Source organism: Phaseolus vulgaris, chromosome 2 (genome assembly GCF_000499845.2).
Source record: "Phaseolus vulgaris cultivar G19833 chromosome 2, P. vulgaris v2.0, whole genome shotgun sequence".
Lineage (NCBI taxonomy): Eukaryota > Viridiplantae > Streptophyta > Magnoliopsida > Fabales > Fabaceae > Phaseolus > Phaseolus vulgaris.
This window is the reverse complement of record NC_023758.2, coordinates 46,849,308-46,875,476: the sequence shown is the minus strand read 5'-3', so window position 1 is coordinate 46,875,476 and position 26,169 is coordinate 46,849,308. Positions and strand designations below refer to the sequence as shown.

The window sequence follows — 26,169 nt, the reverse complement described above, 5'->3', positions numbered from 1 at the left end:
AAATCATGAAATAGAAATCAATTTTAGAGAAAAAAAATAATTAATTGTTATAGTGACTAAATTAGAGATATTTTAGAGACTATATAACTAATTTTGGTATCTAAATATTGATTTCTATTTGATATTTAATGATTTTTTTTTAGTACAAATTAAATTTTTTCCTCTATTCTCAAATCTCTGAATATTTTACAATACATCATCATATATACATATACGTGGGAATGAAATTTTCGTCAAAATAAATATTAACATTTTACTATTTACCACTTTTAGCGTATTACTATTTTATAAAATAAAGTGTGGAATTATTAAAAACGTACTCCTACTTATATTGAATAAAGCCAATATATTTCACTGAATAATTTTTTTTAAAAAGTATTAAAAACATATTCCAAATGATCGTATTTCATTCAAAGATTAATGCATTTAGTACTTTAGTAAATTACTTTGTTTTTATTTAATGATATTTGTTTATTTTAGAGTTATGACAGAAGAATTTCTTGTCCCTTCTTTTATCACTGTAGCGATGGCTGAGTAGTGATCATGTTAAAAGCGTCAACTTAGAAGACTCTGGGTGCCATTGATATCTAAGGAACCACAGCAAAAATAACAAAATATGTTTGCAATAAAGAATATTTTTTTATTCTGTATAATGTTTGATGTAAAGAAGGAAAGGTATTATATAACCAAACAATGTAAAGTTCACTGTAATATCCATTTTAATATTAATAATATAATATTGTATATTATAATATACAACAGAATTAGTATATTATTTATATGCGTAAAATATATCAGTCACTTCTAGAATTTTGTGACTTTACAAACACTTTTTATTTTTTTATTTATACTTTTATTCTTCTTAATTGATAAAAAATAAGTACAATAATACCCGTAGCTATGTAGAGGCAAGCTAGATGCTTACGCATTTTAAAGAAATGTTAGATATTTGCCCATGCTAAGATAGATGCTTTTTTGTCTCATTAATTGTTTAAAAATATTACATTTATATTTCTTTTATTCATTACATTACATGTATACTAATATTTTTGTATTTTCATCATAGTCTATTTTGAAACAAAACCTTGTTCCATATATTTCACATGGGTAAGAAGGCAAAGGCAAAACAGTCACTAGTTCTATAAATTTTATAAGTTAATTTTATAAAATTAAATTAATTTATTGAAAAGTAAATTTTAAATTTAATTGAATCTTATAAAATCAAAATCGACAGATAAATTTTTTAACAAAAATTACTAATTTATGCATAAAATTATATATTTTTAAGTGATATGATAACCATTTAATAACAAATAATCTAATAAATTTAATAATTTTGTATTAAAATAAATTTAAAATAACTCTTATATTATATTAAGAAAATATTAAAAGAATAAAGTTTTTAAATATATATTTTAATATAATATTAAAAATGTAAAAAAAAATTGTTGAATTTATCTGGTATTAAATTGTGGAGAAACTTGTCTCATTCGGGGTCTATTTAAGGAGCAGAAAACTTACAGGTGTAGAAAGAGAGGAGTTTGGCAATCCAATACATGCACTTGTTCATCCACCAAAACTCCATTTATACAATTACCCTAATTTCATTTTACTTACATATTCAGCTTCTTTCACCGACTCCTCCTAATTCATTTCTTGCACTTCATTCGTCAAGTCATGTTTCAGTAACCAAACGCCACTTTATCTCTCTCTTTATATACCATTCCCTTTCTCCTACAATTCTCTCAGCTAATTCCAACCATGACAGCACCACCAGATATTGCTCGAACAGTGGTTGGCATCATAGGTTCCTGCTTCAACTTTAAACACTTTTAAACTTCCTTATTCTTTTCATTTCACTCTTCTGAACAATCTTTTTCTATTTCCTGTTTTTCTTAACTTCAGGAAACATCATCTCTGGTGCCATGTTTCTCTCCCCACTGTAAGCTTCTTCATCTTTCTCTCTTCCCTTTTTCTTTACTTTTTGGTGAAATAAAACAAAACTGTATTTCGTTACTCCTTCCAAAATATGCAGTGGTTGCCTGTGAAATATAATTACTTAGGGTTTTTCTAAATAGGAAAATTTATTCTGATCATTTATTTTGTGCCATTTTTTCCGTTGAAGAACCTTTCTGGCTGAGGACATTCTTTTTTACCTTTAAAGATTTGACTCTGGAAAGTATTTTAATTGCACACTAAAACTAGTTGCTTCTCCTGAGAAGAAAATAACTCTTTGACCTTTATTAATCTCATAAAGGAAGGAAGAGATCCTTTCATGTTAATTAGTTTTTATTTTGGTGTAAAAAAAAGTATTTATGTTTTTTGTTTGTCATTTGAATGCCAAATTGTTCAAATTCTATAGAAAATATATAGTGCTAGTTCATTTCATAACTTTTTTTATTATTTTTAATGAAAAGTACTACCTGTGTCCTTTATTTATAAAAAATGTATAAAAATGATAAACACAATTTTTTTATATTACTCACCGTTTCTTACATTTAAAATAAGATAATGTTTTTATAATTAAGGTAATGCAAGTGCACCGAATAGTTACAATCCCAAGGCTGACCATACTCACATGATTCAGTATATGACATGAAAACTAAAAACATTGCATACCAGAAAGTAAGACCATAATCTAGACTTTACAAATATTCCATCTTTTTCCTTTAAAGGAAAATTTGTTCTTTTTAGTTTTATTATACATGGAATACTATTTGAAGAGAATATTATAAGTAATTTATTTAAAATTTATATCAAAAGTAGGAAAACAAAATATTTTTAATTTAAATAATAGAAAGCGATGATTATATTATATAGGAACAAGTAGGTATTAATACATCAAAAAGTTAATTACAATTATCATACTATCATTAAAAAGTTATATATATATATATATATATATATATATATATACACGTGTGTGTTGTCTTTATAATATATATTTTTTAGTTATGCTCAATGGAATTATTTATTTATTATATATATTATAGCAACTAAAACAATAAAAGGACAAAAAAGTTACCTTTCTTCCTAAAATACCGACATATTATAAGGATTGACAAATTTCTTTAAAATTTTTATTTTATCTTCACCATTCAAATATTACCTAATGATTTATATTTATAGTTGTCTATTCTTGTAAAAAAAATAACTGTTTTTAATATTTTGTATTTACAATCAACTTTTCTAGCTTCTGATAAAAATAAATTATAGTTCAACCTCAACCAAGAGCAAACAAAAACTGGGTTTTATTCTCTCTCTCTCATGCACATTTAATCAGAATATTTCTCAAAACAAAACAGATATCTAACCTTGTTACAGTATGTTAACCAAATAATTTTGGGTCCATTGGAACATTTATTAGTACGAAATATGAACACACTTGTTTGTCTTCTTGAAATTCATACAGGCCAACTTTTATCGAAATATGGAAGAAGGGATCAGTGGAGCAGTATTCACCCATCCCATACCTAGCTACGCTACTGAACTGCATGGTTTGGACCCTCTATGGTCTACCCATGGTGAACCCACACAGCATTTTGGTGGTAACCATTAATGGCTCTGGTTCTGTTCTTGAACTCATATTTGTCACACTCTTTTTGATCTACTCCGATGGAAAAAAGAGGCTTAAGGTTATCCTCTGGCTTTTGTTGGAACTCGCTTTTGTTGCTGTTCTCACCTTTGTCACATTAACTCAAGTCCACACTATCAAGAAACGCGCTGAAATTGTTGGAACCATTTCCATTCTCTTCAATGTTATGATGTATGCTTCACCCTTATCAGTCATGGTAATTTTCTTTCTCTCTCTTCTTTTCCATGCATTAATTCACGTTACCCTTATCTTGAACGCATCCATAAGGATCGAAAAAGTTTGCACGTGGACATACTATATTCATATTTGTTGAAAATATCATTAGATATTAGAATATTTCATAATATATAAATGAGTGTGAAATTAATATAGTAAATTAATGGTTGAGTTAGGTTTAAATTTCACTTCTTAATATGATATTAGAGTCATTTCAAGCTTATCCTAACGATTGTTTGTAGGTCACTCGTTATCGGATCGCTATCAGACCATCTATAATATATAATTTCATTTTTTTATCAGCAATAAACAATAAATAAATGTGGGTCACTTAAGAGGTGATCTAACCCATATACAAAGCACACAACCAATAACTTATTCCTCACGACTCATCCCCACCCCCGCCTAAAAAAGTCACTACTTAAAGACCACTAAGAAAACGCCTACAACACTCCCTCTTACTCTTCCACCAACAACTTATGACATCATCTCAACTTATAACATCATCTCCATACAGACCAAATGGTCAATACACGAAAAACTAAGTCCGATATTATAGTGGGTTGATTTCATGCAAGAGGTGATAACCTCATCATGAAAGTGCGTTGGAGATCTCATCGACTAGATATTAAAAAAATTTATAATATTTAACTCAAACCCGATTTATATCCAATCAATTAGTAATTTTGAAGGTAATTAGTTACATAGTTAATTGTGTTCACTACTTGTGCAGAAACTGGTGATCAAGACTAAGAGTGTGGAGTACATGCCCTTTTACTTCTCTCTGGCCTCTTTTGGGAATGGCGTGGCTTGGACCACTTATGCTCTCATCCGTTTCGACCCGTTCATCACTGTAGATACAAATTAATTTCAATGATTTGAATTATTAACATAATCACTTTAAATGGAATGAATAGTAAGTTGTTGGCATTGTTGTTGATTTTCAGATACCAAATGGGCTTGGAACATTGCTAGCGGTGGCTCAACTGGTTCTGTACGCCACCTATTACAAGTCCACTCAGCGGCAGATAGCAGCAAGAAATGCGAACAAAGAGGTGAATTTGTCACATGTGACGGTGTGTAATGGAAGCGAACAATCCAAGCCAAATCATTGATCATCGTTCATTCTGATCATTATTAAGATCATCCCTTTCTACACTCTGTTCTCTCCCAATAAGAGGTTTTGTTAGATGCAAGTTCAACATTGCTTGTAGTCGATTCAACCTCCTATAATTGTATTCAAAATACATCAACTGCAACAAAGTTTAAATGTTAAATCTCTTCTTAATTTATTAGTAATTATCATTTATATTAATAATTAAACTTTAAATCCAATTATATACTATTAAGTTCGAAGTGAGATTTTCAACATATTTCATCTCCTTCACCCTTTCCAAAATCTGTTTTTTCATTCTCAATAAAACTTTAAAGAGCAGATACAAGTAACAATGCTTATATATGAATTTAAAACAATTATTTGTTGTGAAAGCTATAATACAATGTTATAGTTTAAGTTAAGAGGACTTTTTTAATTTTATTTCCTGTAAAAATTACAAAATAGAACTTTTACATTTATGTGTGTTATTCAAAGAGTGAACATGACATTGTTTACTAAGTGGGCGTAGACTTAAAAAATGTGTACTAATTCAGCATAAAAAATATAACTAGACAATAATGAGGATTATTTGAGACGCTATATATTGTTTTTGGTAGTGTATGAAATAAATAGTAAAGGAAATTAACTACAACAAAGGAAAAATTATATGCTTTCCCTCTTATTTCATGCCTTTATGAGGGGAATGAATTAATTTTATTGCGGGTTCTACAAACTTAATTACCTTCGTGCTTAATTTCCACTCATCTAAATTTTAATTCATGAAAAAGTTATTTGATCATCTCTATTTTCTTCCTTCTCAATTACATTCATACAACGAAATAAAGAAAAAACGTATGCGTAAAAAAGTTATTTCACACCAATTCAATTGGACTTAAAAAAATTATACACAAAGATTTTACATTCTTATCAATAGAAACAAAATATAAACCCTACAATAAATATAATAATAATTATTATTATAATCTCTCTAGGTACAGATTTGCTATTCTAACAATATAAGAATTTTAAATTTTATTAAAAATTTCAATTGAAACATATTCAGGCGATATAGTGAAAAGTATCAAAGTTATGATCTTAAATATTAAGATTTTTTTTTCAACATCAATCATATATATTTAGAGTAGTAGTATGAAATTATTATTATTATATCATAATAATTCAATTAATTTTTTAAGTTATAAAAATTGAAGTTTAAATAAAAAACTGTAAAAGTTACTTTCACAAAACTTCATTAGTAGAATAAAGTTTGTAAAACTTGTAAGAGTTGCTTAGAACAATGTAACATGTAATCTTCATATTTAAAGTAAAATAAAATCTTTAATAATTTTTTTATAAAATTATTGTACTGTAGTTCTCTAAGTTTTGAACTAGTTTGTTTTAAATTAGGACCTATTTTAAATCATTAAATTAAGGTCATAAAGATGCGTTTTGTCTCACTTTTATATGCATTAATACAATCAATAATTTGAAATCATCATATAAAATATCACAACACTCATATTTTTTTTTTAATCTTGGTTGAAGTCAAACTTAGAATATATATGAATTAGCCAATCTTCATATAAACGCACTAAATATGTGAAACACAGAAAAGTTAACAACATGTATTTCTAAACTCTTTTTTCACATATATATATATATATATATATATATATTATTTTTCTAACACCCTTTTTAATGCACAATTTTTTTCATTATCTATCTAATTTTTTATTTCAATGACATGTCTAGCAAAAAAAGTCAATTAACTAACAATAGAAAATGTGGAAAATGTGTTAATACATATATTTATAGTACTCCATATATTTGAAGGAGTGATTACATCGATCAAGTCTTGTTGGCATTTGACTATTTAAGGTTTTGAAAGAAGAAATTATTAGTTTACTAAAAATGAAAACATAAACCTAGTTGACTACCCTAATCTTATCGCATGAACACCATGCAACTTACCCAACTTATCGTTTTAGTGTTGTAGTTTTCTTTAATCGGACCCATAATTTCTCATGTTACGGCACTTATAAAACACCACACTCCTTCTTCCATCATTTCCACACCTGAGAAGAAGAGAGACACAACCCAACAAAGAAACACACAAGACGTTAATCTCTTCACCAACAAAAAAACAACATCATAAAAAATGGCCTTCCGCGTGTCTCGTGGAATCCTCAAGAACATTCGTTGCAGCACCACAATGAGGCCCCTGAATACTTGCCACCGCTCCCTCTCCGCCGCCATTATGTCGTCGTCGACACTAAGCTTAGAGGACGCAGAGCAGCTGTTTGGGTTGGTGTCGACGAAACAGTTGCTCCGATCCTCTGCTATACAACATGCAATGGCAGTGGAGTCCATGGTGGACTTGGGAATGTGGGCGATGAAGTCGAAGGTGTTTGAGAGTGGAATGATGAAAGATGTTATGATGAGCACCATGCGGCAGACGGTCTACGCCCACTTTTGCGGCGGCGAGGATGCTGCGGCTGCCGGAAGGAGCATACTAGCACTGAACGATACGGGGCTGCGTAGCATGCTGGCTTATGGGGTTGAAGATGCTCACGACAATGAGGGGTGTGATAAGAACCTTCAAGGTTTCCTTCACAATGTTGATCTTAGCAAATCCCTTCCACCATCCTCAGTAAGTTCCTTTATTTTTTAACCAACTTTTTTTATGAAAAGTGATATATTTAGTTTACAATTTTATTTTTGTCTAAACGTTCAATTTTTTTTTTCATAAAATGACGAAAATACAATTTTTATTATATTATGAATTGCAGGTTGTTGAGTCTACAACCAATAATAATATTATTTTAATATTTTTATATAATTTAATTACAAATTTAATTTTACTATATATTTTTTTTTCTAAAATCATGAAACCATGTTTTTCCTTTAAATTTGTTAAATTTATAAAGGAGTGATGACCTGTTTTATTTTGGTAACACTTTTTCAAAAACCACATTTTGTTTTATTTTTTTATAACTTTTTTCTTATGTCACCTAGCTACTCCATTGAAATTTAAATTACTACTAGAATGTGTCACAAAATGAAAAATGTAATATTAAAAAGCGTGAGAAACAAATTTAAAAGTGAAATTAACGAATTAATAATAGTTACATGACAAGGATAAAATATACAATTGATTTTTTTTTTTCTATTATCTTCCATAAAAACACGATTTGTGACTCACCTTATTCGTGTAAAGTAATAAGTCCCTCTGCAACCATGTTTTTCTGGAGACTCGTGATTGATAAATTTACTTGAATTACATTTCTTTTTCTTTCTCTCTTGAAAAAAACTGCTTAAAACAATCATTTATTATTTATGGTCTAATCAATATTCAGGTAACACATAAATGTCTTTTTCATTGGTTTTTCTTTATTCCTTCTAATGTTTAATTTACGGATGGATGCGATAGGTGAGCTTTGTTATTCTGAAAATCACTGCAATATGCCCCATGGCATTGCTAGAAAGACTTAGTGATCTTCTACGGTGGCAAAAGAAAGACCCTTCATTCGTTTTGCCATGGAAGCAAGATTCCCTCCCAATTTTTGCAGAATCTAGCCCTTTGTACCACACACAGAATAGACCAGAGCCTCTAACCCCAGGAGAAGAGAGTGATCTTGAACTTGCCAACCAAAGACTCCTTGAACTTTGCCAAAAATGTGAGGAAGCTAATATGCCTTTGTTGGTTGATGCTGAACACACTACTGTTCAGCCAGCCATTGATTACTTCACATACTCTTCTGCAATCAAGTACAACAAGGATAACAACCCCATTGTCTTTGGAACCATTCAAACTTACTTGAAAGATGCCAAGGAGAGGTTGTTGCTGACAACAGAGGCAGCACAAAAAATGGGAGTTCCAATGGGGTTCAAATTGGTGAGGGGTGCTTACATGTCCACAGAGAGTAAATTGGCCCAGTCTTTTGGATTTGCCTCACCAATTCACAATACCATTCAAGACACACACAATTCCTTCAATGATTGCTCTTCATTTCTCCTTCAGAAGGTTGCCAATGGACCTGGTTCACTTGTTCTTGCAACCCACAATATTGAATCTGGTATCATTCAATTTCTTATAACCTATAAAGTTAAATTTATATGCAATTTTAATATATATAAAAGTTTCATCAACTAATTAGAAAATATTTGTTGTGACTCCGAAGATAATTATCATAAAAGTAAACAAATTTATTTTACAGATCCATTTGTAACTGAATAAAAATAAAGAATTGAACTATAATGTAAGAAAACTTAGCACATCAAGTGTTTGTGACAATGCTGTGCAGGCAAATTGGCTGTGGCAAAAGCACATGAATTGGGAGTTGAAAAGGTGAACCAGAAGGTAGAATTTGCACAGCTATATGGAATGTCAGATGCACTTTCCTACGGTTTGAGCAATGCAGGGTTTCAGGTAAGCAAGTATATGCCATTTGGGCCACTAGAAATGGTGATGCCTTACCTCATTAGAAGGGCTGAAGAGAATAGAGGGGTCTTGGCTGCTTCAGGTTTTGATAGGCAAATGACTAGGTAAGCTAAAACTTCTATTCATTAATCTCTACACCCGTGAAATGACAAATATTTTCTTTGATATTGAACTAACGACAGTGATCATTTCTTCATGAACAGGAAGGAGTTGGGAAGGAGACTAAAAGCTTTATGTTCTAAATTCTAATGCATGAAGCCATGTCGCAGGACTCATTGACTTAGTACAAGTTAGAAAGTTTTATAATTTGATGGAATTGTGCAGTCAAATGAAATCTGCATTGTATTGGTATTTTTGTTGGAAATGCAACTGAGCTTTTGCAATTAAGCAATGCTCGTTTGCATAAATTGGGAAAGTGTCAAGTGTCAAAGTTGGAAAATTGAGAAAAAAATTAAGAATATTTTTTTGAGTTGGACAAGTTTGTCCGACTAGCTTGAAATGGAGTTGGTTCCATTTGTTCCATTAACGCCTGGTCAAAGACTTCAACTTAATTCGTATTGAATAACACGTGTTCAAAGATTAATTTTTTAAATTAAAAATACAATAGAGGGATATTAATGATTACGTGTAATGTTTCAGACAAGAGTATTGAAGATCTCAAACTTAGAACATTCAGATGAGGTGTTCACCCGCAAAAGATACTCCAACGATCAAGTCAGTAAAAATATAAAATATAATAATTATAGTGTAAAATGTGAGTTGAAAGTACTTTTTGTGTTGTTGTCATATGAGTTGTTTTCTTTCTTTTATATAGGAAAGTATTTTTTCCTTTCCCTGGTATCTCGTTTTATTAATGACTTAATTCAGTAATAAATGTTGTCTCCTATTTAAGACGGGTTATTATGATCCCTTGATATGCTGATACAACATTAATGTTTTTAAATATGAATATCGATAGACGACCTGTTTATATGTAATATCGGGCTCGATCCATGATGTTACAACCTCATAGTCTCATGCATAAACCAATAAAACTAAAAGTCAAATTTACTCTGACGATCTCCAACAAGTCTACATATCTATTAAATCAGCCCAACCTATAACGTTATAATTAGTTAAGTGTTAAATTAAAGAAAATACTAGATATTAAAAAAAACTAATTTTTAAATATAACTTTAATTCAAATTGGTCTATTCATTTAATTTTAACCCAACACCATTACTCAAAAGACTTCAAATTGGGTTGTAAGAAATAATGTCATCCCCGTGGATGGAAGGCGGTTAAGTAACACAAAATTCAGATTATAGTTCTCACTGAGAAAATACTGTATTAAGTGGGAATTTTTTATTTATTTGAAAATTAAAATAAATATGAATTAGAAATAACAGTTTCTTATAATTTTTTTTCTACTTTTAGTTTCCTGACTAATGTGTTAAAATAACTGTTGACATTTATTGAAGACAAAAGGCCAACCATTATTCCTGGTTTTGATCGCATAATTATTTCTTAAATGGATAAAATTCATGACTAAGGAGGAAAATTACCTTTTTATTTTTTTATCAAACCATTAACGTTACATTTATTTAAAATATTAGTATTCATATTCATATAATTTCACCTTCGTATAACTAGAAAAATTTAATCACCGCAAATATCATTAAAAAAAATTACACTGTCAATTTGAAATGTAAATAATACTTTTTAATTATAGAAAAAGTTTATATTTGTTTATAAACTCAACGAATGGTATTATCAGTGATTCCAACAATACTACTGCGAGTCTGATTTTGTAAATTTTTTGAGCATGTTAATCATCATACTTTGTTGATATCTTATTAATAGTTGTGGATATGTTGAATCTGTTGATAATATCTTATTCTTGCACTATCTCTTAATTGTTCAAAGTGTAGAGAATCTATGAAAGAGTTATTGGAAAATGTATAATATTTTTTTAATTGTGATTTATGAAGAAATGAACATTGATAGATGATATATAAGCATCAAACAAAGATCTACTCATAAAAAAAACTCTTGTGATACTCAAGTTAATAATGGCATTGTTCTTCCTTGTAAAATATTATCGAATTTTTATTTTATTTTTAATTGATCAAATATGTAGTTTGATAATTATAATAATTTGAGAAATTATGATTTTTGATATATTTATTCTAAATATAAATAATTTTTGAATAAAAAGGGCGGTATTGAATAAATTTACAGAATTGATAGATGAAAAATAAACTACTAATTTAATTATTAAACAATTTAGGATTAATATATTTTTGAAAAGTATAAATAGATGTTAGATCCTCTGAGTTCCCGCGCTCCCATTTCGCGAATTCTTGCAGTGAAAGATTGAAGGGGTTAGGGTCTTTAGAGAACAAAGAGTGTAAAACACCGTCATTTTCCTCTGTGCTTTGCATCTAGACTCAGTCCATCGGCATGAATGGAGGACTCAAAACGTTGGACGGTGACCTACACAAAACACATAAAACAGAAACGCAAGGTGTATCAAGATGGATTCCTGAAACTCCACATTTCCACCAGCAAGGTATTGTATCCACTCTTTCTCAGTTAATTATCGAAAGTTTTCGAAAGCAAAAGTTGGATAGGATTGGTCAGTGATGTTAATTTCGTTCAATTGCAATTATCGCGAACTGCGGACACGGAAATCGATTTTGGAAGGGATATGTAATCTCTTCGCTCAATCGCTGTGCAGGTTGCTCTGTACGATGAGTGCGAGACGTTGTTGGAGTGTCGGCTCTTGAAAAATGACGAAACTGTAATTTCTGGTGAATCGTTGGTTTTCAACGGTTACCTTGTGGACATAGGCGATCAGGAGGGAGACAAAAAACCTGATTCTGATTTGAATGTTGATAGGAGAAACAGGAGTTTTTCAAGATTCAGGACTCCTTCTGGTTTGAACTCTGATTACATTATTTTTCTTGTTAAGCATTTCAAGTCCTTAATCTTATTTGCTGCGCTTATGTCTTTGTTTACGAGATCGTGCAAAACATACAAGAGTGAATGAGAAGGAGAATGTCGGACGTATGCGGAGTCCTCTCAGTCCGTCACAAAAAATTATCAGAGGTAAACAGTGACAAAATTATCAGCTCTCTAACACTTTGTGAATGTATGTTTATGCCTTTAGAGTATCCTTTTAAATTTAAACTAAAACTGTCACAATTTGGCTTCTACATTGTAAAGGAATAGAGGAGACATTTATTCTTCATTCCTATAATTATTGAGTCTCATTGTGTGTTTTTGCTTATTCAATGTTGTGCCATTGATCTAGAGAGCTACAACCTTCAAGTAATGTCGATAGTTTATTAGCTGTAGTTGCTTGTATGGTTTGCAGCACGGTTTAGTTGTTCATGTATAATAGTTGTAAAAATTACAGAGTTTAAGAAGAGAGAACTGCTTAAGTATAAATCACCAGAGATCAGTCAGCAAGCACAAAATCATGGTACCGAAGGTTAGTGTTTAATGGGCTCATTCTGCTTTGCTTCCTCTTTCAATTTCTCATACTTGTGTACAACATGGGAATGCAGTTTTTTCAAAGCCAGATACATTGTAATTTTGTGTAAGCAACTTGCATTATTTTTAATCTTCTAACTATGTTAAAATTTTCAATTTCCAATTAGAGTGGCATGTTCTATACACTACACAAGTGAGTCAAAAGGCAAAGAAGTACCATGATGGTTTTTTACGATTAGTTCTTCGTGGGTCCTGTGGGTCACAGGTGAGCTTTAGACATATTTCATTTATCAAAAAGTCAATTTAAGTTCTTCTGAGGGTATGATTGGTGAGGTCATTTTAATAGATACGCTTTCTAACCCATTTCATTTGATATCTTTCTGATAATATGATTTTTAGCAATTAATTCATAAGATTTTGATTGCAAGTTGTTTTGAATAAAAACAAGCTGGTCAAAGTACACAGTAAATAAATATCCCTGAGTGGTCACGTATTAGTTTAGTCAAGATTCAATGAAGGACAGTGAATGGAGCAATTATTGAATGAACATGGTTTCTGCAGGCAAAAGGCACAGATATATTCCTTGTGTGAATATTTTTGATATATGTTAACCTTCTGAGTGATTGTCCCTAAAATATAAACCTTGCTCTCGTGTAAGAATTGTTTTAATGAATGCTTAATACCTCCTTGTGTGAATATTTTTTCAGATTATGCTGTTTGACACAAGTAAGAAAGTCTTAGATAGCAGATTCCTTAAGAAAGATGATGTAATAAAACCCGGTGAAACAATTGCATTTGATTCATATTTGATTGACATTGGTGAGCATCAAGGTGGTTGCTCACCAGATTCCAAAGCTCCAGGAGACAAGTTTACTAATTTTAAGGGAACGAAGATGGACAGACAGAAAACTTATCTCCACACTGATACCCATGAAACTGTTGGAAAAAGGGGTAAACACACAATTATTGTGATATTAAAAGGTTATATATGGCCTGCTATTATTTGACACATTGGTTACTTTTCCTGTTTATTTATTTATTGATTTTTTAATATTGGATGCTTATTTATATCATTTGCCTTTTATATCTCAACCAATGGTTATAGATAAATTTTGCTATCATATCTGTTTTAAAATTGAAGGAGGAAATGGTAAAAGAGATAGAGGCAGATGTAAAGTCTGAAGTCTGTGCATGCCAATGCTTCACATGATTCGCACTAATAAGCTGATAATTATTTACAAATAAAATCACATTGTTGAATGCAATTATTCTATTAGTCGGCCATGTTAATCTAATATAGTGGATGAGACCATTTTAATCTAATATAGTGGTTAACTGAATATAGATTACATAATTCATACTTTTGATTAGCAGAACAGGAAGTTGTAAGAAAAACAAATATAAATTTAACAAACAGTTGTAAGAATTCATAAACTCTGATGTGCAGCATGTCATTCACATGTATATATGCCTGACAATTATTTCTTATATAATTTGCTATCAATTTACTGAAAACAATTATAGAATCATGAGCACGTTCTTTCTTGAAAAATATGATGAATTTCATCCGCAGTCCATTATGTCAGAGTTTGTAGATGTTTTCTGTTTTGATTATCTTCATTGTTTTTACCTTCATTTAGTTTTCACTTGTGTATATGTGTTTCCTTTCAATTTAGAATGGCAGGTCCTATACACTTCCGAGTTAACTAAAAAAAACAAGAAGTATCATGATGGTTTTTTACACATTGAACCTTGTGGATCCTTTGGGAAGCAGGTTAATTTTCGGCTTTTTACACATGCTACAATTTTATTTTTTACCTCTTCGATCTGTCCTGTGTGTATCACTTTTACTTTGAATCTGAATCCTTGGATGATCTTCTATAGAGTTTATTTGGTTTTTTTTATTCCTATGTGCTCTTATTAATTCAATGAGTTTAATGGTTAAATTTCTGTATTAGTTTTCATGTATTAGAAGCTTAAAATTAGGCACTTAGCTAAGCTGTTTACTTAAACACCCCCTTTCATTATGCGTGTGTGACATAGAGTTACATTATTAATATGCTTTCTCTAATTTAATGTTCTCTTTTTAGGTTGTTCTGTATGACTTGAGCAAAAGACCTTTAGAACGCAGGTTCCTAAAGAAAGATGAAATTATAACGAGAGGTGAATCGGTACATTTGGATAGATATTTTGTTGAAGTCGGAGAACCTGAAGGAAGTAACCACTCTCCAACGAAGTTAAGTGAAAGAAGGAATGGTAATAATGTTGACGGGAGAGGGCATGGACAAAATGGTTGCAACAACGTCAATCCATCTTTTGCTAAAGGTTAGTCCTGGACTAATTAAATGTATATTTTTTAATCCGTGTAGTTCTATACTATTTAGTTATGTGCATGCCATTTGAATCTAAAGATATTATTATCCTTGCTCATTTAGTTTGCTTTTGCCTTTTAAGTTTATACATGATTTAAATTTTTATGAGTTTACGACTTCCGTTTATATCAGAAGTTTGTTGCAAAGTTTAATTATTGAAAAATGATGATTCAGGAGCGGAGAAGAAATTCCGTTATGCTTATATATGAGTGTTTGGATGAATAACTTATTCAGTGCTTATTTGACTATACAACTTACTGCAACAAGATCTTATTTTAATGCCAAGAATCTTATTGAAATAAGAGTGGAGGGACTTTACGGGAGTGGTAAGCTATTTTCACAAAGTTCTTATAAACTCCACATAAGTAAAATTGTAAAGACAATAAAGAAGCTAGGAATCGAGAAATAATTGAAAATGAATCACAACAAAATTTCATAAACAGACCCCTATAAAATAAGCAGACAGCATATCCGGAATGAGCTGTCGATTTCTCTTTTTCAAATGTTTATGGTTATGCATTGCAGGCCAACCTCCGAGTAAACTTTGTCCGGGGAAAGGATCTGGAATGGACTGTCGGATTACCGAACGAGAAGATATAAAATCAAATAGGATAACCCCACCAATCAAGCCTTTACGTGATGGTATTACTTATTAATTGTCTGCAGTCTTTAGTGTTAACACTCATCTTCATGCTTCATTTGCATTACTTTTTCCTCCCGTCTTCAATGTGAAGCTGGTTCAGTTTTATTCATTTGCAAGCATTTTATAGAATAGCGATAACGGTTTTCTTCATAAATATGAACATCCTACATACATTAGGATGAAGTTAATTCTTTTTTATTAATTAAGTGAATTTTACGTTTAATTCAATTTTATAAAATCAATTCGGAATATGAGGTTCATGAAATGTTTTTTTAGTTGATGTGAGATATCCAACACAGTTTTATGTTTAGACCTGTCAATTTTTGTATGAGACTATATAATAAATTATTCTAAAGTGACTCGATAGAGTATGACTTGATAAGTCCAACAATCTCGGTAGGATAAATTTTATATGACTGTGATACTATATTAAAAAAGTAAACTTTAAATCCAACTCAACCTTATAAAATTAATCATAAGATGAAATTTGCATGCATTTATACATATTTTTGTAAAATAATGATAATGGTTTTCCTCATAAATAGAATATCCGACATTAGGTTTAAGTTGATTCAAGATTTCTAATTCAAACAACGACTTTCAAATCATCAAATGTACTTGATTGATAATTTTTCTATCATTGTATACTAGCATCGGCATCCCTAACTTTGAATTATGGGAACAATAGAGGGAAGAGATAAGTAGTTAATACTATTGCGTGGACATTTGCTAAGTAGATAAATAAGACGTCCTATTGATATATGTAAAATTGAATGGTCATAAAAGACCCTGTCATGACATAGCCCAGGATGAGACGTGGGTTTACTGATTTTAATATATTACTTCGTCATTTCTTCATGCAACTGATTTCTGCTACTTTGCAGCGGATCAAATACTGTCCATTTTACAGAATCCTAACCTGAAGCCCCGGGAGAGTTATGTAACAGGTTAGACATGTAACCGAAGTAGCTACAAATGTCCCTTACGGTCTGATGTCGTGATTATATGGGATTTCTACAGGAGGCCTATCGCCCAATAGGGGTCAAAATATTGGGGACAAGGTATCAGCTATGGCTGCGAAATCATGTCAAAATATTGTGGATAAGGAATCAGCTGCGATTGCGAAATCCCTTGATATTACGTTGTCTGGAGGTAAGCCTAAAATTGATGGAATTATTGGATTTCTAGCGCAATAATTATGATTTTAGGAGATATTTCTTAATAGTTGTTCTTGTTTTGCTTGTTGAGATAGAGATATTTGTAATTCTTGGTTGACTTTGCTTGAAATGGGTTTTGCAGCAGCATGTAGTGGTGACAGTTTCCAATCTACCGAGAATGTCAGCTTGTCTCACCAGGTATAATCTCCCTCTTTGTTTGCTAAGAACAAAAATTGATAATATTTTTGTGTAAGTCTATGTGACTTATGTATCAATTTTTATTAAACAAATCAGAGGTTTATACATTATCTTAATATTTATCTCAAATTCATTTAATATATATCTTTTAAATCATTTCACAAATCAGTTGAAGTAAGAGGATCTCTTACAACATATGTATAATTTTTTATTAAACAAATCAAAGAGGTTTATACATTATTTTAAATATATGAACTCAAATTCATAGAATATATATCTATTAAATCATTTCACAAATCAATTTTACTTTACATTTATAAAATCATTGATAGTGAATCCAATTAATTAAAGAGAAAAAATAAAAGGAAAAATAAATCTTTTTGTTTTAGCTCGAGCGAAAATAATTTAAACTTAAATGAAAATAGTGTTGTACACAAATTTGAGTGCAAAACTATGTTTGTTTGGATGAGAATTTTTTTCAAGGATTTTTAATTTTTTTTATAATAATACAACTTGGAAATAGTTCAAGATGATCAATCCAAAGTAAGGTTTGTTTAAACATTATTCTTTAATACACTATAAATCATTCAAATTCCAAATTACAAAATCCAATTCATAATTATCCATATCCATATTAGTTTTAATCCATTTAAATGGATTTATTTCAAATCCAAATCCATTTTTTGAATTTTAAATTCAATCCATTTAGATTGGATACATTATTGGATTATCCAAATTGCATTTTGGGATGGATTTTGACTTGGCCCGATCCAAGTTAAGCCAAGACAATCCAGCCGATGTTGAGTCGAGCGGGCCTGGGCTGATGTCTAATTGAGCAGTCCCGGGCCCATATCGAGTCGAGTGAGTCCGAGTTGATTTTGAGCCGAGCATTCCCGAGTCATTGACGAGTCGAGCTGGCCTGGGCCAATATGGAGTCAAGCAAGCCCGAGCTGATCGCGCTGATGTCAAGTCGAACGGGCCAGGCCAATGTCGAGTTAAGAAGGCTCAGGGCGATGTCCAATCGAACGGGCCCGGGCCAATGTCTAGTCTCTCGGGCCCGGGTTGTTGTTGAGTGGAGCGGGCCCTATTCAATGTTGATTTGATTGGGCCTGAGCCAATGTCAAGCCGAATGGGCCCGAGCCAATGTCGAGTCTCCCGAGCCTGGGTCGTTGTCAAGTCAAACAAGCCCAAGCCAATATCGAGTAGAGCAAGCCCGAGCTGATGTCGAGCCGAACGAGCCCAAGTTAATGTCGAGTCGATTGGGCCTGGGCCAATGTTGAGTCGACCGAGCCTGAGTCAATATTGAGTCTCCCAGGCTCAGGCGGATGTCAAGCCGAATGGGCCCAGGTTGATGTAGAGTGGAGCGGGCCCGGTCAATGTCGAGTCTCCCGGGCTCGGGCAAATGTTGAGTCGATTGGGCCTGAGCCAATGTCGAGCCGAGGCAGCTTGAGACAATGTCAAGTCTCCTAGGCCCGGGTTGATGTCAGCTGAACGGGCCTGGGCCGATGTTGAGTGGAGCGGGCCTGGGTCTATGTAGAGCCGATTGGGCCCTGGCCAATGTAGAGCTGAGTTGGCCCGGGTCGATGTCAAGTCGAGCGAGCCTGAGCCGATGTCAAGTCGCCTGAGCCCAAGCCATTGTCGAGTCGTTCGGGCCAAGACCAATGTTGAGTCGTTCGGGTTCGGGCCGATGTCTAGTCGTCTGGGATCAAGCCGATGTCGAGTGGAGTGGGCCCGGATCGATGTCGAGTCAATTGGGCCTTAGCTAATGGTGAGTCGAGCAGGCTCGGGCCGATGTCAAGCAGAGCGAGCCAAGTTGATGTTGAATCATCCAGGCTTGGGCCATTGTTGAGTCGTCTGGGCCCGAGCCCATGGTGTGTCGTTTGGGCTTGAGTTGATGTCGAGTCGAGTCGATCCAAGCCATTGTTGAGTCTGGGCCTGGGCCAATGTCGAGCGGAGCAGGCTTAGGTCTATGTCAAATCGAGCGAGCCCGAGCCGATGTCAAGTCTTCTTGGCCCAGGCCATTGTCTAGTCGTCTGGGCCCGAATAGTTGTCGAGTCATTTGGGTTCAGGCCAATGTCGAGTTGTCAGGGCTCGAGTCGATGTTGATTGGAGCGGGCCCAAGTCGATGTCGAGTCGATTGGGCCCTGGCTAATGTTGAGTCTAGCGAGCCAGGTTGATGTTGAATCATCTAGGCTTGGGCCATTGTTGAGTCGTCTGGACTCGAGCCCATGTCGAGTCGTTTGGTCTCGGGCCCATGTTGAATCGTCCGGGTTCGGGCCGAGTCGATTCGAGCCATTGTCGAGCGGAGTGGGCCTGGGTCTATGTCGACTTGATTGGGCTCGAGGCGATGTCAAGTCGAGCGAGCCCGATCAATGTCAAGTCATCTGAGCCCAGGCCATTATCGAGTCGTCCAGGCCGGTCGCCGAGTCATCTGGGTTCAGGCCGATGTCGAGTCGTACGAGCTCGAGCCGATGTCGATTGGAGCGGGCCCGGGTCGATGTCAAGTTGATTGGGCCCTATCTAATGTCGAGCATGCCTGGGCCAATGTCAAGTCGAACAGGCTTGGGGTGATGTCAAATCATCCTGGCTCGGGCCATTGTTGAGTTGTCCGGGCCTGGGCCAATGTCAAGTCTCCTGGGCTCGGGTTGATGGCAGTCGAACGGGCCTGGGTTGATGTTGAGTGGAGCGGGCCTGGTTTTATGTCGAGTCGATTTGGCCTTGGTCAATGTAGAGTTGAGCGAGCGCGGGCCGATGTCAAGCCGAGCGAGCCCGAGCTGATGTCGAGTCGTTCGGGCCGATGTTGAGTGGAGCGGGCCCGGGTCGATGTCAAGTCGATTGGGCTCTGGCTGATGTTGAGCTGAGCGAGCCCAGACTGATGTCAAGCTGAGCGGACCCAGGTCGATGTTGAATCATCCAGGCTCAGGCCATTGTTTAGTCGTCTAGGCCCGAGCCCATGTTGAATCGTCCAAGCTTGGGTTGATGTCGAGCTGAGCCATTGTTGAGTCTGGGCCCGAGCCAATGTCGAGCAGAGCGGGCCTGGGTGTATGTCGAGTTGATTGGGCCCGAGCTGATGTCGAGTGGAGCGGGGTCGAGCCGATGTCAAGTTGAGTGGGCCCAAGTTGATGTCGAGTCGTCCGGGCTCGAGCCGATGTCGATTGGGCATTGGCTAAATTCGAGTTGATTGGGCCCTAACTAATGTTGAGCTGAGCGTGCCCGAGCCGATGTCGAGTCGAACAGGCTCGGGCTGATGTCGAATCATCCAGGCTCAGGCCATTGTCGAGTCATCCGGGCCCGGGCCGATGTCGAACCGAGTTGGTCCGTGTTCAAGTTGAGTCGGCTTAGGCCCGGTTCGAGCCAAGTTAGTTTGTGTCCATATCAAAATAGATTTAGTGTAATTGACAAGTGGATTTAATCTAATTAACAAAATGGATTGAAACTTCTATTTAAATTTGATCTAGTTAAAATGAATATGAATTTTAAATCCAATCCATTTATTTGAATTTGGATTGAATCTAAATTGGATTTTGAAAAATTCAATCGAATCGATGACCACCCTACATCAAACCATAATCTAAACTTATATTAGCTAACTCTATACTTTAAGATGCATAATCCAATTAATAAATTATGTTCTTATCAAAAATCAATTGTTCTAAAATTCTATAAAAAAACATAAGTAATTTTTCTGACCTAAAGTCAAGCAACCGGATTATTGAAAGATCTAAGAATAAAATAAGTAAGAGAATTATTTATCTCGAATGATTCCAGTAGGACTAATGACTTAAAAAAATACAAAGAATTCTTTACGGTAAATAAGAATTTACTTTATTTAAAAATTTGATCTAATTCTTTAGTTAGTGTGAGGTGTTATCAAATACTGAAATAGATGAGATATGAGATATGGAATGAGAAAAGTTAAAAAAAAAAAAAAAGAGAATATGAAAAAGAGAGGAGAGAAAGACACATGTTCGGTGTTCCAAGGCAGGTACGTATAGTACATACAGTAAATGTTACGTTTGTGTTTTTGTTATAATATTATTTTGTATGATCTGTTCTGCATGTATTTCATCAACTATTCTTTGTTTGCATTTTTTTTGGTAGGTATTTTTTTTATTGCATATTTGCAAAATTACGATTAAATGAATTCATTTCATTGCATTTTGACGAAATAAGTGTGAAAGATGCATCTATTTTAGAACATAAAGTATATCTCCACTCTACTTTAGAGGCTAGAATTTCTAATTTCATGGGATGAGATTTCCATAATCAGTCAAAACTGCGCTAACTAAAACATATTACTTATAATTTCCTGAAATATAACACGGTTGACCACATTTTATGTAAGAGAAATCTTCATCTGTCTCAAATTTTGTGTTTTCAAATTATATATGTAGTCCTACTCTCAAAAGGATGCCCAGACAAATACGATTGAGAAAGATTTTGGTTGTGAATCTTGCCTCGTAATCAATGAAGAAAAGAGCGATGAGGAGTTTCCGTGCGAAAGGGAAACAATCCCAAGTTTTGACCTTGGATTTTAACAAGTAATGCAATCTTAAAGGCATGCTACGCTTAATTTCCCCATTACTTCTGGTAAGTCACTCGTCCTAGATATCTTCTATATTCTTGCTGCAATCCTCATGTAGTTGGGTATGTATTTTCTTAAGGAATGTGTTGGATATGTCATGATGCCATTATTATCATTTGCACGTGCCTTGTTATATACTATATATGTTCTGTTCTTTATCTGGAACATAATAGCTTTCTTATGTAGTATATTCATTTCGAATGTTGAATCTGAAAGAATGTGTTGAACCCTAAACATAGTATAAAGTCAGTTGGTTGTTCTAATGTAAATATAAAATTTCAACACACTTTTAGCATAAAAGTGTTAAAATATGTATTTTGTCCATTTTCGGTTTTAAGTTGTTTTTAAGATGAGACGGAATCAGTTAAAAATGATCAAAAGGTTTTAAAAAGCTAAAAATAGGGAAAGACAAATTACTATATTTAATTATTGTTTTGTAATGAAAAATAATCCCTGTGCATACTATTATTTTTACGTAATACTATTTAGTTGTAATATACAAATTTTAATACACTTTAAAATTAAAAATGCAGATGTTTATTCAGATTGTAATTAAATGAAGAAGGTAAGATGAAAAGGAACAAATCTTCAATATTATTTGCACTGTTCTTATCCAATAAAGAACCTGAACAAACCACGTCATGTTTAATATGATGTAAGACATAACCAATATGGATGTTCTTATTTCTAAATCTAACTTTGTTGCACATGAAGCAGATGGTAAATATAATGTGCACAAATGCAACAGTGGACCTTAGTTATGAGAAGGGAAGAGTGGTGAGAAAGAGTTATATCATTCAACGATACTTGTAAACAAATTATAATGGGACACTCAAACACAAGGATTATCTTCTTGGGAGGAAAACTACATTTTTAATCTGATTGCCATTTGATTAAATCATATAATTTTATAAAATTTAACCATTTGATCTAAATTTTTATTCATCTTTCACAAGTTATAATTATGATATTTCATGACTTAAAATATCCATCAAATTACAATAACTTTTTTCCATTCAAAACAAACAATTACAGTAAAAACATATTATAAACATTGATAAATATAATTATTTCAAATAACATCTTTATAAAATAATTTTTCGTACCAATTCACCATAACATTATGAAATTAAAAATATATGAAAAGCAAAACTTCCCATTATTTTTTAGCAATCATATCATTAGATGTAATAGTTTATATGTATAATTATAAAAAGATTAATTTGAACATGCCACGCAAGGATTTAAAATCTAGTATAATTATATTAAAATATTCTTTCCATATATTTTAACAAGCCTTACTTTTTCATATATGCAAGCTTCAGCTTCTATTTTGTTAATTGCAGGCCTGGCCTTACACTTACTGGTTGTTGTATAGAAATTTCAAAACCACTTGGATTCTTCTATTAAACATTTTTTGGCATTCTGTTTCAGGCTTAGTTGTACTAAGGCCTGATTTTGTTGAGTGGTCTAAAGCAAAATCAATACTTATTAATCAAAACAGAACCTACTGGAATTACAAAGAGATAGTAAATTCCCATTCTAATTCTTTTAATCTCAACTGTTTAGTGATTTTATGAAAATAATAGTTTCACAATTCTTAGAGTGGTATATAATTATTGATATAATAAGTTTAAAAATAAATATATATAACAAAGATAAATTTATAATTAAATAATAAAAAGGATATATAAAAAATAATAATATTTAGAATAATGTGGTTATATAAAAAATTAGAGTTATCAATAAATTATTACTCGTGATTTTAAACCCTTAACAAATCTCTAATTCACAATTTGTTACTCATTAAACTCTCCGTTGGTGCAAAATTACAATAGAAATGAAGTAGAAAATGACTGAAATGAATGACATTTTCCATTGTTAAAGTGATAACTTTGTCAGATATTAAAATTATTAATACTTACAATTTGACAAATTAGAGTAGGATTCAAGTAAAGGATGTCCAGAAAATTCACCAAGTAGAAAATATGTTATTTTCATGACTGAATTCTTCAAAATCTACTTTTAACTAGAGTAATTTAAAATAAAAATAGTTCTTTTTATGAAGCTTTAGTAGAAAAGAAAAGAAAAAGCTTTATAAACAGAAATTCTAGAGTGCGCATGTGTGCGCTGAGTTCGCCTTATCCGCATAGGATAGAACAGCTTCACCTGCAAAGCCCTCTAATCTTAGCAGGGCAAAGCAATGGCTTCTTCTGCACTCACTTCGGTTCCTCTCTCTTCTTCTTCCCTCAATGTTCCTCATTCTTCTTCCAAACTTCCTTCCACTTTTCCATCTTCTCCCATTGCCGCATTCTCTCGTGGTCCCAAATTTCTCTCTGCGGAATCAAGATACCATTTTCACCCAAAGGGAAGCGGTTCTAAGTTTTCCATCACTGCCCAAACCCTAGATTTCTCCGATTCCTTCTTCGAAGGGGGTTTTGGCTCCGAAGACGACCCCAATTCACCAGGCGGAACCGGCTTCACGGCCGTCGAGGAAAAGGAGGAGCCCCCCTGCCCACCCGGCCTTCGACAGTACGAGACAATGATGGTTTTAAGGCCCGACATGACCGAGGATGAGCGACTTGCACTCACCCAGAAGTACGAGGAGGTTAAATTCTGTGACTTTTACTTGTTTTGCATACATATGATAAGCATTAAGATAATCAAATTGAACTTTATTATGTATAATAGTTAGGTTTGCAATTTGTTTTTGTTTCGTGTGCCGCGACTCTGTTTCTGTTTATGATTGGGAAATTACACCCGGATGTGATTGTGCTCAATGATTTATACTTCATTTTGGGGGGGACTGCAGCAGTGACAGTTGTATCTGCTCAGTGAATTCGTATGATGTTGTTTTTGGTTATTTATTGGGGTGAAATGCAGGGTGGCTCAATTTGAATAATAAACCGATTGTTCTTTTTTGATGCATAGCTGTTAAGAATCTTAAGTTCTCCATTAGTATTTCAAACGACCATCGACAATTTCCTATAGTTGATACAAATCACACTATTCAACTATACGTTTTGGTTAGTTTTCTTTCACCAATTCTTGAGAAAGAAATTGAAAATTCATATAAGCTTATTGTAAAGGAACTGAAGGAACATTTCTCAACTTATCCTATTTTGATTATTTCACTACTTCATTGGATGCACTTTTTCAGCTATTTTATTGCTTCAATTCCATATTTCTTAAATAGAGGTTTTACAAACTCAGATATAAGTAACAATTTTGTTTATGAGCCTTGTGATTAAGTGGCTGCACACTTTATATGTTTGAAAATGGTTTGATAAGAATTATGATTCATGATTTGAATCTCAATTTGATAACCTTGGTTTGATAAGTGTGTTGTTGTGCGTCTCCTTTACTCTATTCCAATGATTTTCCTTGCAGATTCTTGTTGCTGGAGGTGGCATGTATGTAGAGGTTTTTAACAGAGGAGTTATTCCCTTAGCATATGCCATCAAGAAGAAAAACAAAGCTGGGGAGACCAATACCTATTTGGATGGCATCTACCTGCTGTTCACCTACTTCACCAAGCCTGAATCCGTAAAGCCTCTCGAGGAGACAGTGTTAACGGATGATAATGTTTTCCGATCAATTAGTTTCAAAGTTAGGAAGAGGAAATATTAGTTTCTTTTCAGGTCTCAGGTAGCTCCTTCAAAGAGATGGTTTATAAAAAGTAATGTTGCATTTATCATTTGTTATTGTTTTTCCTTTTTCAGTGTCATTTGGTTTCAAGTAATTTTGTAACATGATTGAGTTTTATTAAAAGAGAGATGTATCATGTAGGTGCTATCTATCACTTGCAGTCTGCAGAATTACCATGCCCAATGCAGTTTTGCTATTGTTCACAATTAAGCTGTAAATTTTTTTACCAACTAAAATGTATTCAAGTCTATTGGTAGCACCATTCAAAGGAATAGAATTCGAGTTTGAGATTTAGACATTTGAATTTGGAGAAAAATTCTCAAATACTTTACTTGACCTCAAATAGATACGATAAAACCATCACATGATGTTCAAACACCTATTTTAGAACCCAAAGGGACACCAAACCTATGTCTTGCACTAAATCAAGATTTCTCTATAACAAAATCTTAGTTTGTTAATGAGAGGATCAACACTAACATAACATACAATATAAGCAGGATAACTCAACAAAAGCTACACGCATATAGAGCAAAGAAATTCATACTAGTTTCCACATCCTATTGCATCAGCATCACTCCACAGAACACTCACTTAAAGAATTGTTTTGATATTTTTAGTTGAAAGTGATGTTTTCACTTTCTAATAAAAAATATTTATGGCAGTGCTGGATTAGTGGTGTTTTCCTACATACAAAACCTAACAAGAATAACAACGTATGTATAACCAACCCCCACATTC

The 26,169-nt window shown here is 33.2% G+C and overlaps 4 protein-coding genes across 7 annotated transcripts; all 4 read left to right on the top strand.

Moving 5' to 3' along the window:
- The first annotated feature begins 1,527 nt into the window (after positions 1 to 1,527).
- On the top strand, positions 1,528 to 5,088 carry LOC137812752 (bidirectional sugar transporter SWEET4-like). Its single transcript, XM_068614938.1, has 5 exons — positions 1,528 to 1,807; positions 1,906 to 1,942; positions 3,413 to 3,791; positions 4,545 to 4,664; positions 4,759 to 5,088. The coding sequence occupies exons 1-5, from the start codon at positions 1,762 to 1,764 to the stop codon at positions 4,924 to 4,926; spliced, it is 750 nt and encodes a 249-aa protein (XP_068471039.1). The 5' UTR covers positions 1,528 to 1,761; the 3' UTR covers positions 4,927 to 5,088.
- A 1,887-nt stretch (positions 5,089 to 6,975) lies between these two features.
- LOC137809819 (proline dehydrogenase 2, mitochondrial-like) lies at positions 6,976 to 9,847 on the top strand. Its single transcript, XM_068610889.1, has 4 exons — positions 6,976 to 7,557; positions 8,338 to 8,983; positions 9,212 to 9,452; positions 9,552 to 9,847. Exons 1-4 carry the CDS (start codon positions 7,066 to 7,068, stop codon positions 9,595 to 9,597), a joined length of 1,425 nt encoding a protein of 474 aa, XP_068466990.1. The 5' UTR covers positions 6,976 to 7,065; the 3' UTR covers positions 9,598 to 9,847.
- A 1,827-nt stretch (positions 9,848 to 11,674) lies between these two features.
- Positions 11,675 to 23,249, top strand: LOC137812751 (uncharacterized). 4 transcript variants are annotated; one of them, XR_011081281.1, is made up of 14 exons: positions 11,675 to 11,899; positions 12,068 to 12,266; positions 12,352 to 12,438; positions 12,749 to 12,823; positions 12,993 to 13,090; positions 13,533 to 13,776; positions 14,502 to 14,599; positions 14,916 to 15,150; positions 15,723 to 15,839; positions 16,725 to 16,787; positions 16,861 to 16,992; positions 17,140 to 17,195; positions 21,590 to 21,785; positions 23,127 to 23,249. XR_011081281.1 is itself a non-coding variant. In XM_068614937.1 (13 exons), exons 1-13 carry the CDS (start codon positions 11,795 to 11,797, stop codon positions 21,731 to 21,733), a joined length of 1,650 nt encoding a protein of 549 aa, XP_068471038.1. In that variant the 5' UTR covers positions 11,675 to 11,794; the 3' UTR covers positions 21,734 to 22,080. The 4 variants fall into 4 exon arrangements, 2 of the variants coding, with proteins under 2 accessions (XP_068471038.1, XP_068471037.1); XR_011081280.1 differs by lacking the exon at positions 23,127 to 23,249 and adding an exon at positions 22,498 to 22,662; XM_068614937.1 differs by lacking the exon at positions 23,127 to 23,249 and having other exon boundaries at positions 17,143 to 17,195; positions 21,590 to 22,080.
- A 635-nt stretch (positions 23,250 to 23,884) lies between these two features.
- On the top strand, positions 23,885 to 25,598 carry LOC137812750 (small ribosomal subunit protein bS6c). Its single transcript, XM_068614935.1, has 2 exons — positions 23,885 to 24,388; positions 25,171 to 25,598. Exons 1-2 carry the CDS (start codon positions 23,984 to 23,986, stop codon positions 25,408 to 25,410), a joined length of 645 nt encoding a protein of 214 aa, XP_068471036.1. The 5' UTR covers positions 23,885 to 23,983; the 3' UTR covers positions 25,411 to 25,598.
- Positions 25,599 to 26,169: the final 571 nt, after the last annotated feature.